Source organism: Varanus komodoensis, unplaced genomic scaffold, assembly GCF_004798865.1.
Source record: "Varanus komodoensis strain SLA01 unplaced genomic scaffold, ASM479886v1 scaffold14_1, whole genome shotgun sequence".
NCBI classification, from domain to species: domain Eukaryota; kingdom Metazoa; phylum Chordata; class Lepidosauria; order Squamata; family Varanidae; genus Varanus; species Varanus komodoensis.
Genome location: NW_025335438.1, coordinates 3,878,391 through 3,895,028, shown reverse-complemented (window position 1 = coordinate 3,895,028; position 16,638 = coordinate 3,878,391). Strand labels below are relative to the sequence as shown.

The window sequence follows — 16,638 nt, the reverse complement described above, 5'->3', positions numbered from 1 at the left end:
TGTTTTGCAATTCATTAAAGCAGCTGAAGGAATTTTGTTGCATGAGTTTCACTAACCTCTTGTGTTGGTACTTCCCAGGCTTGAGCACCATCTAGACACTAATTCCAAGCTCTCCTTTGCTGAGTTGCACCATAATATTAACATGCTGAGTGCAAGTTATTAAACTACTACTAATTTTAAAGAACTACATTTTGAATAAACATTGAGACAAGGCTCCACTTTTTTTTAACTGGTTGAAGTAACAAGGAATTATTGAAGCATTTTTATGCAGATGAAAATTAGTCAGAAAAGCTGTCAATTGCCCACGATATTTTTAGATGTCATTGCAGAATGATGTTCCTTTTTCTAATTGCAATTAATTCCTTAGAGGCGATCCTCTAGCATTAATTTGTGTTATAATGGAAGTTACACATGTGTCTTGAGACCCAATTATACCTGAAGGGCAAAATGACATCTTTAAACTCTCTAGATCAAATAATCTTGGATAGAAAGCTATCTCCAGCAACAATGGTTATGCAACTTATATACACATTTTAAGAGAACATTTAATGGTTCTCTAACTCAAAATTGTGAAGAGGGTTTTAAACAACATGTAATTTGCTTCAATATTAACAGGATAAAGTATTTCCCACCTGTTTTGACTGTGTTTGGTTCAAGAATTTTCCCTTCTCTTAGTTCATATGATTAGATACCCAAGTCCCAAAGCTGATACAAGTACTGATTTTTCTTTTTCCCCATTTAGTATAGCTGTACCACCTAAGAATAAATGGAGAATTTCCTGATGCCTGCTTCAACATCATTATAAAAAAATAATCAGTCCTAATGTCAGAAAGAACAATTTAACTCAGCTTAACTTTTTGATATTAGTTACAGGGTCTTATAACAGGATAGCTATACCCTAGTTTCCAGCATGCACCTTGGGCTTTACTTCCTGCACACGAGATACTTGAGGTGAAGGAATGAAAAGAGGCTTCATTATGCTGGACAAGAATATTAATCTCATATGCAATAAACTGTATACACTGCTAACGGATTTAAAGTTCAATCCTAGATCTGCCTCCTCTGAAGCAAGTCCCACTGAGTTGTGCTGACTCTCGGGTGTGCATACTATTGGAATACAGCCTTAATGTCTAACAAAACGAACTCCCTAATGCATAATAAAAATATCTAAGATGGCAATGCCTATTGAATGATACCTTGTTTTCACAATTCAAATGCTCAGCCTTATTAAGCTTATCAGAAGTGCTTGTCCAAAACAATAAAAAAAGACTTAAAATCAAATGAGTAAGCATTAGCATTGCAGATGAAGAACTAATTCAAAAGATACAGGAATCTTGCCAAGGGGATTCATTCAAATAATTTTCTATACATATTCATAGGGAATGCAGCCACATAGAGGTCTGTACCACGTAACACTTCTAATCTGAATCAGCTTTGAAAACTTCACTGGCATGGGGCCCCAAATTTTCTGCTGATGGCTGAAATTTGCTAGTAATGGTTACTTTTAATTACTTTGAAATCAGCTATCTGCCAATACATATGAGAGTATATGGCTTCCTAGACTTGAATATGGTTCCAGCCCTTCTTTCAGTGGGTCAAGGTCACATGCAGGGTGCTATGCATGCCATTGAGAAACTGGCAGAAATTTAGCCATTTCTGCAAGGAATGCTGTGCTAATAAATTATGCAACTCAATACAATTTATCTGGCTTATTTTGTCTAAAGTTTCTTGATGTGTTCTATTTCCAATTAGAAATTGGCTGATGAGTGAGATAATGACTGGGAAGAAGGGTACTGTAATAGAAATTGAGTAGGGTACTATTTCTAAATACCATGACCTAGTCATGCATTGTATAACAGCTCCTGCTGCTTTTTTGCTCACACACATTCATTCATTCATTACATGTATGAATACCCCATCCTATTGCTTGCTTTTGTTTATATTCAAAACAAGAGCTACAAACAAATTCTATTTTTTTTAATGTTAGCAGCAGATGTACATATAAAATTTTGCATGCATTTGATCTGGGACATCAGTAGATATTACATTGTGGCTAAAAAAAAGGCAAGGGTTTTCTTTGAAAGGATTCTACATAAGCAGATTTTGCAATGTGGCTAATGCAACAGGAAAGTCATGATCTGAGCCAAAATCACAGTGATATAAACATGGGGTGTATACCAAGGTTTCTTAAACTGATGCAATGAAGGAAAAGCATCTCTTTGATGTTCCTTAGAAGTTATACACATATGAGAGATCTGGGCCTACTGAAGGGTGCAACATACTGATCAAAGACAAACATGGAATCCCACAAAATAAGAGCACGATGCATATATTCTACTGATTCTTCTTCAATCAATCAGCAGTCCCCTTGAGTTTGTTAGGAACAAATTTATGAGAACCAAATAAATACTGCCCATTCATCAGAATTCTAGAATCTAAAGAAGTTTAATTTACTAAAAGTACAAACCAAAATCAGTCTGAGAGGTGCAAAATGGTACAGAAATCAATGGTACTGGATCCATGTTACAAATTCCATGTCAACCCTTTGTAAAATGATGATGCTTCTCATTCTATAAATCAAATCTCAAAACAGCTAAAATACGTATTCTTTAAAAAGAAACAGTGTGATTTTCTACTAATTCCTTTTTGAAAAAATGATATAGAAGTACAAAAATGCTATTAAAATGCAGGTTGAAATGGTTTTAAATTATGGGCTGTACTTAGTGGTTGGAAACTAAGTTCAGAATTGGGATTTAAAATCACCTCCACTGGAATGTTTCCCAAAACTCTGAAGAGACAGCCGGACTCTTTCAAACAAATTCCAGGGCAATTTTGCACCCTATAGCATCCCTTATGCCACAAATTCTAATGCTCACATGGGCATTAAGTTATCCCCACTACTACTCACACCTGGCTCTACTTAATTTTCTTGCTGCTCCAATAGGCAGTGATGATGGGAAATGCTTCCCTCTCCAATCTCTTGCATGAGAGCTGCACTGCACAAGAAAGCTGTATAGTATCATTTTTGCAATGCCACTGACATAAGCTAGAAAGCTAAGAAAATTATATTTCCCACACTGTACATCAGGACTGCAGGCACCAGAGAGTGCCAATCATTTTTGGGGGGGTTGGATTCTTCTCTTCTCCCAGCAGAACAGAAAAAAGGAAGAGAGTTGGAGGGGGCTTGAAGATATGTGGGTATACATGGATGACAGGGGCTTAGTTTTCTCTTTGGCTTGGATTTTACAAAGCAAGCATTAAGAAGCCCTCCTGGATTACTTATGTAACTGTGGTCAGATAAATTTTTGATCCAGCACTAGGTGCAACTAGTTTGAAACACTATTAAGTGCTGAGGCTGCAGATGTCCTTTCTTTGGCATGAAAATTAGGTTCTCAGGAGCTGTGATCAATGTGATATTAATTATTTGATTCTGCAATATATTGCTAACATACAGGTAAGCTAATATTTTCTTCTGTTATTTATCTAGTTCAAGGCACAACTATCTTCTTTTTATACGTGGTTCATACCTGTAAAACAAGAATATATATATATATATATATAAATGCCTGGCTCTGAAATTCACAATCATACCAGATATTGATTCACATGGACTAAGCTGGCCAGCTTACTTTAAATATAAGTCAAAGTAGTTAACAAGTGAAAATGACACAGCAGCAAACAAATCACAAAACCTACAGGAAAATATGAAATGAAAAGAGTAACTATGACAACACAGTGCTTAGCGTGCTAAACTGGAACTGGGGGAGAAGTAGACTTCCACACAGCCATGAAGATGACTGGCCATGCATTGGACATGACCACATTTCACAGCAGCAATTTCAGGGTTGTTAAACCCATGGAATGTGGAAATGAGTAGAGCACATAACCCATTTTCACTTCTGAGGAACAAACCATTCTTGGGTTGTTTCGTGATGTGCAAATCCTGAAGCAATATGCTGTTCAGGTATAACCCATACTTCAACAATAAACCATGGGCAATGTTGGGTTAGCCCATAAACAGGCCCAGGAGTCTAGGTTCACACATCAGAAACCCATCCAGGAACAGAGCATTCTTAGGATGTTAATTAAAATGGTTCATATACTCCATACATTTCTGTAATTCCTGGGTTAAACAAGGTATATTCTACCCTATTATAAGTTTATTATTGCCAAAGGTCTATAGGTAGACAATTTCTCCGTTCTGCAGATATATGAGGCAAATTACAACTTTATTACTGCAGATTTTAATCCACTAGGAAGATAAAAATAGAGTCTCCTTAAATATGGAGGAAGTTTTTAGAATGTTATTTTCTTATGGCCATATGTCCCTGTCAAAATCACTCATTGGCCTGCCACATCCTTTCTAAAGCAGACCCAGAAAAAGGGCTGGGATGGACTTCTGCACTTTCCCAAGCACCTATAGTTTCATGAAAAACTGCAAAATGTGTATCACCCTTGGCACTATCAGGGTAAGAGAAAGATGCTGCAAACTTGCTGCAAAAGCAGTATAGATCACACTATATCCTTTTTGTGAACAAAGTTCACTTGTGTCTTTATTTTGTCTTGATAACTTGCATTTTGACAGCTGTCAAGATAAGCCAAAGAGGGATATTCTTATATGGAGCCTCCTAGAGGTCATGTCCAAGACAGGTGCCTGCTACATCTTGGCATGTATCCCCTGGAAAAGTGCCCTAGACAAGGCTTCCACTTTCCACATTCATGGAAGTGAAGGGGAAGAGAGGAAGGAGAGGATGAACAACCCAAAAGGTGCACCATATATTGTTTGCAGAATCAGCTCAGCATGGGTTGTCAGGGTGGCTTTGAGACATGTGAATATTCCAAATGTATTATTACAGGCAACTATTACTAGGAGAATTTTGACCTATTTATGCATCTGACATTTCTCAAACCTTAACAATATGTATTACTGCTTGCAGGTATTTTTTTCTTAAAATATATATAAAACCTGTCTGCAATAAAAGAGGCACTGTGGGCAGGAGAAGAATATTTAAGATGATGCAGTCTTCTTCAATTAGCTACATATAACTAGCATTTTCTTCTTATTAATCTAGTTTAAAAGGCTGTTTCCCAGGCTATCATTTTCAATCAAAGGAAAACTCTGTGAGGTCCTTGAAGAAACACTGGACCATGGGAAGAATTTATATGTTCAGTGCCATGCCAAGTATGTGTATTCTAAAAATTAGCAGCTTGGTATAGCAATATGTGTGTCACAAGTACACACTGGTATATATAAATCTCCTGTTTAAGACCTCCAGATAATTTTCAGGAGGAAAAACCCCTCTTAGGTGGAAAGCCACACAAACAATAAAAAATTGACAATGAATGGAAGAAAGATATAAAATAAAGATGTAAACATTTCCTGCAACCAGTCTACATATGTCTAAAGTAGTTCTAAGGAAAGTTCTGTCACACAAAGATGCAATTTCTGTGAGCAAGCAACCAGATATAGTGAAAATGAAAACTATACAGTTAATTCCATAACTTAGTGCAAGTACAGATCATGCCTGGAAGACATGCGTTGCCAGTTAATTAATTATATATAGTAACCCAGAAGGAACATATCGCTAAGAAAAGCAAGCAGCTAATGAAGATCCACTTACCATTCTAACACATATTATGAAAACTACATTTGTACCTTTACATACTAGCAAACCAAAAACCAAAAGGTTCTAACTGGGTTATACACTTTTATGTCACCCTAAAGCATTTCAACTCATATCTCATACTGAAGGCAACAGAGATGGTTTGTTACTGATCAAATTGTCTTGACATCACTTTCTCCAAACAGAGTCATGCATCCATTGCTTGTGTACAATTCAGGGTGAAAGATCACAAAAATTCAGTTGAGACGGATTGCCTTAATACACACTGTACAAAATGAGTTCTATCATCATACAGCATAGTTAGCATGACAACATGCACTGTTTCTACAGATTTGAAGAGTGTCCACCACGTGGCTAGAGGCTTACTGCACACAGCATCCCAGCATTAGGAGCATGTGTAAGTGGCAGCAAAAAATAAGGTGACAAACCTTTTTATTCAAACGTCATTTTAATAGCTAATATTATTTCCTTATTTTATTCTTTGGCCAGGGCGACTTATTTTATATTGTAATTTGTTTTGTATTTTTAATGTATTATATTTTAATGTTTTGTGAGCTGCCCCGAGGCTTCAGCGAATGGGGAGGCATAGAAATTTTCTAAATAAATAAATAAATAAATAATGACTAGAAAAAGAACTTGGTGCATTCTTTCCAGAAGCACTGGATAGGGCAGGAAAAATTCTCCCTGTCCTGGTATCTTACAGCAAATGTTCTCGTCTGAGGGGTCAAGCTATACATCTGGTGTATTTAGTTATATATTATAAAGTTGCTTATGCCACTCCTGTAGTTTTTAATGGTGTAGGTAAGACCGTGCAGTTACACCAAAACCTACCTAAGAATTCTGATGAATGATCATATTCACTACAAGGCCATTGAAACTATTACTGAAAATAGATTCCTCACCTGAAGAGGTCATCTGCAAGTGATTCTTCTCTTGCATAGCGATTCTGTTCCTAGAAAAATAAAACATTTCTTTAAGAACTTCTATCATAGCAACACAAAATAAACGTATTCACTCAAGCAAGTGATATTCCAGTGCTGTGCAAGCACTAGAATTCTTGTACAAGGGCAATTCCCTATCTCATCCCATATAAGCTTCTACTAAAGTATCTCCTTGTCTTATAGCAAAACAAGACAACAATATTAAAAATATGTTAGGGGTTCTTAGAATTCTGGTAACTTCATGTTCAACATCCTAGAATTAAGGTCTTCTTTTTCCTATTATTTTCCTGTTTCAATGTCATGGTAGAACTCTGGAACCACAGGATAAAATATTCAGATATATACACCCACACCTGCAAACATTTTAAATTCAGGATGAACAAAGTTTTAAAAATGATCAGCCAATAATTATATATACACAACAGAAACCTGCGCTGAGCCATGGTGACAAACCAAAATGTTTTATCTTCAAGAGAATGAACAACACATCCTTCCCATTCTATGTTCATTTATGCCAGAGGGCAGGTAATAATAAATTTGTGGCAAACCAGGGGACAGCACCCAATGTGACACTCCTGCTAATAAAATTTGCAATATGCTTGCACATAAAAGAGAAGGGAAAGGGAGGAGGGAGTATACAAGTGAAGGTTCCAACCATCGTTTGCATGCCATGTGATCTGAACTGAGCCAATGGAAAATAAACTGAGCAACTCAAAAGCTATTGCTAGTGACAAGGTGCATAAAATACATAAACTCATTTTTGTACTAGCAAAACATTCCCCCCACCCACAAAACTACATGTTGCACAGACAAACATAATAGTTGCTTTAATAATTGTTAGTGTCCTTTACCTCCATTTCTTGTTTCAGCCATTCTTCTAGTTCTGTGTTTTTTCTAGCATTATGAGCTATCAGATCTGATCCACCAATAATGTGTGGAAGCTGTCCTGCTCCAGGATAAGCCACCTGTCAAACACAGTATTTATCTTTTGAGAACAAGCACCTGTTCGACTGCATCCAAAGTTACATAAGTGAAACACAGCTTGTGTCACTACTCTCCCTTCCCCTCCTCCCTCCAACTCTCTCCAGGGAATCAGCCCCCTCACCTAAAACTCAAGTGGGCTATGCTCTCCTCACACTGAAGAATCATGACATAGCCTCCACTGTTAAGGAGAGGGCCTCAAGCCTCTAGAGAGGATCAGTATGCTTCAAGTGTTTGAGAAGCATCAACATCAAAAGCTTATCAACATACTGAAGTCTGCCCTTACTGGAGTCTGGCTTTGATCTTCAGAACAGATTTACAGTGCCTTGCAGCCCCCTTTGACTTTTCCACATTGGGTTGGGTTACAACCTGGAATTCAAATGAATGTAACTGGAACTGCTACCATTTGATATGCACAAGGTATTTCACAGTGTGAAGGTGCAAAATATTGTTGTGGCACAAAAATTAAGTACATAAAAACAAACTGGCCCTTGATGGTTGCAGAAAGGGGTGAATAGATGGTAAAAACTGATTCTACTTTTTATTTCTCTCCTCATCCAAATTATTCATTTATCCTTGCACATTCCTGCTAAATTCTACAATGAATTAAAGACAGTCCCACTGTCCTTAAGCAGCAGAACAATGATTATCCTGGTTGGCATATCAATCTAGTACTTGTATTACTGAGGTTCTACTAAAATCAACAGAGATCATTTTAAGGGACTTAAGGTGCCACAAGACACTGTGGTTCTGGTGAACCAGACTATCATAGCTCCTCCTGGAATTGAAGGCTGTACTGTAAATCTGCAAATTTAAGTACATCTGGAAGAATGCCTGATTTAGCAAACATTTCAATAGTTTATTTGCATTCCAAACAATGCATTTTCTTAACAGCTGAAATCACATACCAACCTTTTTAAATTTTTTAAAGTTGTTCAGATGCCCATGGTTTGTTTTAGCAACACAGCGATCATCTTTCCTTGGTCGACTAACAATCAAAGATCTAAATTCAGTCAGCAAAAGTCTGCTGGGTAGATTGCTAGAGTCAGTTGCAGATTTATTGTGATTCTTATCCAGGAGGGGAAAAAGAATAAGAACACAATTACTGATATCTTTCTAACAAAACTGTTACAACAGGGTCACATGGACTCAACTTCAAGATGGCATTAATCATCTATTTTCAGACAGTATATTCTATGACATTTCCAAAATATTGTATCTAATTATGTTTTCAATAAAAGATAAAACACAGAAAGCCATTTCATGAACGATGAAACATTTGCATTAATTATTTCATCTTATGGCTTCAAAAGATTCATCTCCTTTAGGGATGACAACAGCCCCATTTATTTAAATTCTTTTGTGGCTGTCTCTCTGATTAAATATAAAAAAATGGATCTATTTCCATGATACTGCTTCTCAATCTAACATAATTATATTTTCATAATTTGTGTCAGTAACTACAAGAGAGAAAAATGAAAATCAATTATACTAATAATAAATTAGTTGCAGTGTTTTCTTTAGAGTTACTAGAAACTATGTTTTCAGTAATCAAATCCCCTCTCAATGATCCCTTGATATCTGACTGACAATTTAAAAGAATGTATCTCCTTCTAGATCACCCTTTGCTAAAATTAGATATACTTTGATATCAGTGTGAAGGTTATTTCATACTTTAAAATAATTTCTTACAGATTCTGGTGGTTCTTGTTTTATAACTTGTTTCTGGCTTAAAGCTGGAAGGGACTGTTCATTTTCTTTCTGCTTAAAAAAAGAGTTGGGAGACGTGCTGAAGTGTGTAAAATATAATCACAAAGCACTGCAGTAGGATTATATGGCTAGAAGAGAGCAGGTTGCTTACCTGTAGCTGATGTTCTTCGAGTGGCCATCTGTGCAGTCACACATAGGGGTTCTACGCCTGCGCAGTGCCTTTGGCCGGAAGATCAACAGCTAATGGTTTTGGCGGGAAATTCCATTCCCCCTCCCCCCTAGTGCTATATAAGGAGCAGAGTATCCTTTATTTTCCAGTCTTTGAAAGACCAGACGTTCGCTCCCTTAATAAAGTTATTGTCAGTATGGAAAAAAAAACCTAAAAACTTCAGTGGTACAACAAATAGCTGGAGAGATCCTAGCAGCGAAGAGAAGAAAGTCGGACCACCCATGACACCAAGCGGGGTTGGTGGGTGGGTTGTGCGACTGCACAGATGGCCACTCAAAGAACATCAGTTACAAGTAAGCAACCTGCTCTTCTTCGTTGTGGTCTCTGTGCATCACACATATGGGTAGAATAACAAGCTTACCCGAACTGGAGGAGGGAGGTTTCATCAATGAATAGAAGAAAGAACAGCCCTGCCAAAAGAGCAATCTCGTCTGGCACGAACATCTAGTCTATAGTGTCTGGCAAAGGTACGGCTCTGCAGAAGTCTTCCATCGGGACTCCCGATGCAAAGGCTGAGGAAGCAGCAACAGCCCTAGTAGAGTGACCTCTTGGAGTAGATGGTAAGTCCAATTTAGCTAACTGGTAAGACAGAGCAATTATATTTACTATCCATTTAGAAAGTCTTTGGGAAGTGACCAGATAGCCCCGGTTATGCTCCGAGTATTTAACAAAAAGACTGTTAGAGTGCTGAACAGACTCAGTCCTGGACCTATAAAAAGCTAGGCAACAACGAACATCCAGCATATGCAGGGACCTCTCTATCGATTCGAAGGAGCCGGAAAGAATGCCGGTAAAACGATCTCTTGATCCATGTGGAACGAAGTAGTGACCTTAGGAAGAAAGGACGGGTCTAGCTGTAGAACTACCTTTTCCTTATGAAAATTCAGAAAAGGAGTGTCTACCCTAAGGGCACAAAGATCAGAAGATCTACAGGCTGAAGTAACTGCTACGAGGAAAGCAGTCTTCCAGGAGACAAGGCGTAGATCAATTGTCGCCATAGGCTCAAAAGGGGGTCGTGTCAGTGCCTATAAAACTACTGAGAGACTCCAAGTGGGCATCAGCGGTCTGATTGTTGGATGGAGGTTACAAAGTCCTTTCAAAAATCTTTTAATCAAAGGTTGAGAAAAAATAGAGAAACCTTGCACAGCTCCACGGTAATAAGAAATTGCTGCTGTATATACTTTTATGGAAGAAGATTTAAGTCCAGACTGGTGCAATTCGAAAAGGAATTGAAGAATCTGCTCTACCGATTCAGATGACGCTGGAAATGAGTGAGCTTCGGCAAAGCTAGAGAATCTACGCCATTTCGCTGCATACGACTTTCTAGTGGATGGTCTTAATGCAGAGTCGAGAATATATTGCAGATCTGGATGTAAGGTTTGTGAGGCAGAGGTAGTAGGGATTGCAGGTGGCGTCGACAGAGGTGCAGCACGTACGGTTATCGGATTCGCCAGGCAGTTAGTTTCAGCGACAACAGGTCCAGGTGTCGGATCGTGCCTTCCCTCTGGGTAATGAGATAGGGAAGAAGAGGGAGTTAAAGAAAATCCTCCTGAGAGATATGAAGGAGAGTTGAGAACCATGGCTGGCGTGGCTACCAGGGGGTTATCAGTAACCCTGTGGCCCCTTCGTGAATAATCTTCGCCAGCACTCTCACGATGAGGGGAATTGGTGGGAATGCGTAAAAGGTCATGTCGTTCCAGGGAATCATGAAAGCGTCCCCGGACGACCCCTTTCCTATTCCCACTCTGGAGCAATAGTTCACGCACACCCTGTTCTGTCGGGTGGCAAACAGGTCTATGTCTGGGGGACCCCAGAGGTGAAACAGTCTGTCACGAATCCGACAGCCCAGTTCCCATTCGTGTGACCGCGACATATGTCTGCTCAAGAGATCTGCTTCTACATTGTCCGTGCCCGCAAGATGTACTGCTAGAAGAGTGATTCCTCTCGGTATGCACCACTCCCAAATTTGCATCGACAGGCGGGCTAGTTTCGGGGACCAAATTCCCCCTTGTTTGTTCAACAAACAAGCTGTAGAAAGTTGTTGCACTGCCACTTGCTTAGCTTCCTTAACAAAGGTTTTCGCCAGTTCACCCTGGTTGTCTGGGAAGGCGGCAATGATACTGTCTAGGCGGTGCATGAGGAAATACTGATAGTGTGCCAAGGTCGCCTCGTAATTTGAAATTCGTAATCTGAGGCCAGAAGCCATGTATACCCGGCGCGCGAGGGAGTCAACTTTTCTTCCCTCCTTATCGCGAGGAGAGGTGTGTCCACATGCTTCCCGGCCCTGAGAAGACTCCACAACAACCAAGTTCGGCTTGGGGTGGCGGAGGAGGAACGGAATGTCCCCCTCCAGAACCCGGTACATGGACTCATATTTACGTGAAGTCGGTTGTGGATGGGCCGGGAGGTCCCATGCTTGAGTCATCGCTTGCTGTAGAGTTGTTATAAACGGTAAGGCGATGGAGGTGGATGGTTCGCCCCTGACCACATCATAAAAACGGTCGGTACTCGGTCCCGGTTGTTGGTGGGCTTCGATGTCGAGCGACTTCACCAGCCTGGACATTAGCTCAGCGAACGAGATGTGCGGCTGTTCAGGTGACCCCAGGCCTTGCGAAGTAACCGCTGCATCTGGCGAAGTCAAGTCAACCTCGGATTCGTCCGATTCCATCCAGTAAGGAGGTGGGGCACTGGAAGAGAAATCTCCTGGTGACCCCGATCTGCCGCTCTCTCTAGATGGAGCCCTCGGAGCGTCTCTGGGTGTAGAATGAAAATGATCCCGAGGAGCTGGCAGCAAAGATCATCCTCTGGGTACCAGATAATAGCTCATGGATTGGTACTCTTCCCGTCTCGGAGGGGAGGAGTATCGGGATTGGTACCAGTCATCGGATCTGGCATCCGAAGAGTGGCTCCTACGGCTTCTCGGAGGAGAGATGGTGATGTCGGTATCCAGAGGGACGGGCAGCATTGGTGTTGGAGACCTAGCCCTCTGTGGTGAATCCCTTATTTCGCCATCCGAGATCGAACCATGCCGTGGGTCCTGAAGTAGTTCGGATGCCGGTCGGCGTGGTGAGCCTGGTGGAATGACCTCATAGCCACCTGGATAGTCGGGACCGAGTGGGTCGGTTCCGTGACTGGAGTCAGAATCGAGGAGGTCACCGAACCTGAGTGCCGATGTTTTGTATGCTCGGGATTCCTCGGTTTCTTAACCGGCTTGCCAGCCTTATCTTTTTTGGCCTTCTTATGCACAGGCTGCTTTTCCGGGTCACTGTGCTTCCTCTTCTCCTTTTGTTTCCTTGGTAGGGAAAAAGGCTGATCGGCCATACTAGAAGCACCTTCGTCAGAAGGGCGTGAGGGCGGCGCAATGGAAGAAGAGGCCGGGTGCTGCAGCAGATCGGCCGAAGTTGGACAGCCTTCGGGTGGAGCCACATTTGTGGGAGGCTTAGTCACCAGCCGGTCTGATTGGAGGAGAGCCTGGTCCCACAAGAGTTTGCGGAGGCGTTTCTCCCGATTCTTCACCTGTTTGGAGAAGGTCAAGCAGTAGCCGCATTTATCTGTCCTGTGCCCTTCCCCCAGGCAAAGGAGGCACAGATCATGCGGATCCGCAGTGGGCATTTTAGAGCCACACTTCCAGCACTTGCAGAAAGCCGCCCGTTGCACCATCGTAGAAAAAGAAAGGAAGGAGATAGTAAAGCGGGAGAATAATTTTTTGTTTTGTTTTGTTATTTTTTAGGAACGAGAGAGAGAAGTGAGAAAGCAAAGAACTAAGTGAAATATTAACAGTAAACACTGTTAACAGTAACACGAACAAGGGAATACTAACTTGGTAAGAAAAGGAGAAATTTTTCAACAAGCAAGAGAGGTAAGTAACGATCTAAGTGAGAACGAAGCTGCACGAGGCACAAAGAACGACGGTCGCAAAGACTGGAAAATGGCAGATACTCAGCTCCTTATATAATACTAGGGGGGAGGGGGAGCGGAGTTTTCCACCAAAACCCTTAGCTGTTAATCTTCCGGCCAAAGGCACTGCGCAGGCGCAGAACCCATATGTGTGATGCACAGAGGCCACGACGAAGAAGATTGAATCTACCTTTCCTTCTGCTTTATTTTGGCTAAGGACTGAACTTTGCTCTGCCAGAATACAACATATGCTGGCAGAGACTTCCTCCTTCCCTCCCTTGGAAAACTCTCTCTGATGTCACTCTCATGACCTCAGAACCAGTTCTTTTCATGCCAGTTGTAAGGGCAAAGGAAAAGCACTCTATGAAATTCTCCCATGGCCATCCAGACAGTTCCAAGGAGCACCAGGATTATTTTTTAATACACCAATGAACTGGTCCTGTAAAAATGACATCCATGCAATCCATTCGACTGTTTAAACCTGAATGGTATGAACCCCTTCCTTTATTCAAGTAGGTTTGGCTCTCCTCGTCCCTTTTTAAACCCCGACTGTCAAACAATTACAGATATTTTAGTCATAGAAATTTGCGATCAACTTAATTTGTATAATGTAGAAAAGTTATCTTGTACTTAGGTGGCCAACACTTGTACCATAGCATGCGCCTACTCAAACAAGGTCTCCTCTCTGAAAAAGAAGGTACAACTCTTCTGAGAATACACATGCCACAGATAGGTAGTTGTTTTACATGCATGTATTAAAAGCATTTTTTAAAAATCTACCACTTGATTTACCAGGATAACTTTTTTAAACCACACAAAAGATTTTTAACTCATCTAGCTGACTTATAAACATGACTTATCAATAAGTGTGAGTGCAGCCTTTTTTTAAACACAGATCTGGATAGCAACTCTATAAAGCCCAACCTCTGAAATCTAAGTTTGAAAAAATGTGTATTCATGTCATTGCCCTTGCATAAAATGGTAAATGTTAACCAATGCTTCTTTCCATCCTTGGTATCAATTCAACATTATTACTTTGATTTTACAGTAATAGCTTCAAATTGTGAGGTGCTGAACCATATGGTTCTGAATGCATATAGTTCTGTTGCAATTTGAAGGACATGTATATCTGACAGGAAAGAAAGACTTACCAAAATCCCCTGTGTTTCCATGTCTCCTGAAGGTCCACCTTTATTTTCTAGTTTTCTTTTCTTCTTTGCATTCTGAACACTTTCTTCTCCATCACTTCCTAGACACTCTTTCCAGTCCAGTTCCCGGCTCGCAAAGACAAGTTCCAATGAAGCTTCATCTTCTAAGTCATCCAGTTCTTTTCTTTTTTTGTTTGAAGACTTTCCATCAGACATACTTTCAGCAGCAGTTTTTTCATTTTTTCTAGTCTCTATTTCAGACTTTCTACTTGTGTCTATATATGACTCATTTGTCTTCTGGTCTAAGACACACTGTCCTTTTTGAGATCCTTCTACAGCATTGTTTTCCCACAGCAAGGATGCTATAGGTTGAGTATGACTGAAAACCTGGGTTGGCCTCTCCTCTGTCTTTGCATATTTAGATACTGATGCTTCTCCATCCTCATTCCTTTCTCTTAGAACAGAAAAAAATGCATGTTTCTCCTTAGAAAAATTGATCACAAACCCTTGTACGTTTGTTTCCATGGTTAATAACTGAATATGAATCCAGATACTCTCAGGTGCATGCAAATTAAAACATGTTTTAAGTCCACTGAATCAAAGGGACAAGTTGGTTATGACTTAAGGTTTTTCTACATGAGGCATTTTAATGTGCACTTATGAATCCTCACTCAATGGCATCAATCTCCAGCCCCACGCCCACGTTTTCTATCCATTTTGTGAGGTAAATCAGCCATTTCTGGTCTTGCTAGGAAGCATAAATGGTCATGTATTTGTCACAATTGCAGAGAAAGAAAATCCCCAGAAAAAAGGAACAAGTGTAAAAGAAGCACTCTACCTCCCACAGCAGCCTCAGTAAATCCTCATGTAAAGAAACCCTTAGTCTGGATCTAACTCACTGGTTACACTCAAATGAAACAAATGGTACTAGATATAAAATGTGATCAGCGTTTAATTATGAATGCCAGTTTCTATAATTTCAAAGTGCTTTTTTCATGATGGCTGAACTATGTAGAATCAACAGAAAACTTGTTTATTCAGCAAACTTGCAGGGAGCTGCACTTGATCATAATTTAATTAAGATGCTATAGGGTTAAGATGGAGAGTACATTATCTGGGCAAAATTTTGGGAGCTCATATGTTATCAAGATCAATTAGAAATGAAGATTTTCCATATTTTCAATTACTGAGGAACACTAGATCTTTGAGAGCTAAGTTCACCATTACAGAAATAGCCTATAAAGCAATGATATATCCTTACAGTTTTCTTATCCCAAAACTAAAAATTAAAGAACAACATTTGGCTGGCATATACTCAGATAAGAGAGGCTTATGTAAATGTACCTTTTCTTAGTAGCTGTTGGAAAGTAATTTTTAATTGTATTTATTTGTTGCTGTGAATCTCTCTCTCTGTTTCTGCTATGCCCTGAAATTTTAGTGGAAAACAAGGACAGGCTGTTCTGGTCAATCCCAGGCCTTCTGTTCAATCTTGGCAATGTTTCTCTTATATTTGCAGTGCCAGTTCCTGCTGGAGTCTCCTCTATGGTAGTTACATCATGCGGATGGAGTTTTCTTGGATCTCCTACAGGAGATTCTTTATTTCTTTTCTCTTCTGTGATTTCCATACTGTAGAAGCATGAAAATGTAGCAGGTCAGCAGGTAAATACTAAGTTTATGTCCAATATCAGTACCAGGAGCAAAGCTATTAAACATAGAAACAGAGCGAGTCAGAAGGGGTCTCCTGGGCCATCTAGTCTGACCTTCAGCACCAGCTGGCTCTGCTCACGATATGCCCACCATGTGGATGTCCAGCCTATCCTTGAACACCCGCACCGATAGGGCCTCAACGACCTCTCGTGGAAGCCCATTCCACACCCTTGGGGTCCTGACTGTCAGGAAGTGCTTCCTGGCATCCAAATGGAACCTTGGCTCCCTGAGCTTTGCTCCGTTGGAGCGCGTCCTGCCTTCCTCTGCAGGGGAGAACAAGTCTCTGCCCACCTCCGTGTGACATCCCCTCACATACCTGTATGTCGCCAACAGATCCCCTCTGAGTCTCCTCTTCTCCAGGCTGAAGAGACCCAGCTCCCTCAGTCTCGCCTCATACCCCA

At 40.5% G+C, this 16,638-nt stretch overlaps 1 protein-coding gene across 3 annotated transcripts in view; it reads right to left on the bottom strand.

Moving 5' to 3' along the window:
* Positions 1–2,422: 2,422 nt before the first annotated feature.
* Positions 2,423–16,638, bottom strand: part of NBN (nibrin) — a 34,169-nt gene continuing 19,953 nt past the window's right edge. Inside the window, exons 10-16 of one of the 3 annotated variants that reach the window (XM_044423863.1) lie at positions 15,875–16,156; positions 14,534–14,984; positions 9,239–9,310; positions 8,459–8,614; positions 7,417–7,530; positions 6,527–6,576; positions 2,423–3,527 (exon numbers count right to left, since the gene is read on the bottom strand). In XM_044423863.1, coding sequence (XP_044279798.1) covers positions 3,500–3,527; positions 6,527–6,576; positions 7,417–7,530; positions 8,459–8,614; positions 9,239–9,310; positions 14,534–14,984; positions 15,875–16,156 — 1,153 coding nt within the window. In that variant the 3' untranslated portion in view covers positions 2,423–3,499. Of the gene's footprint in view, positions 3,528–6,526; positions 6,577–7,416; positions 7,531–8,458; positions 8,615–9,238; positions 9,311–13,928; positions 14,068–14,533; positions 14,985–15,874; positions 16,157–16,638 lie in introns of those variants that run through there. The other 2 variants (XM_044423865.1, XM_044423864.1) reach the window with 2 other exon arrangements.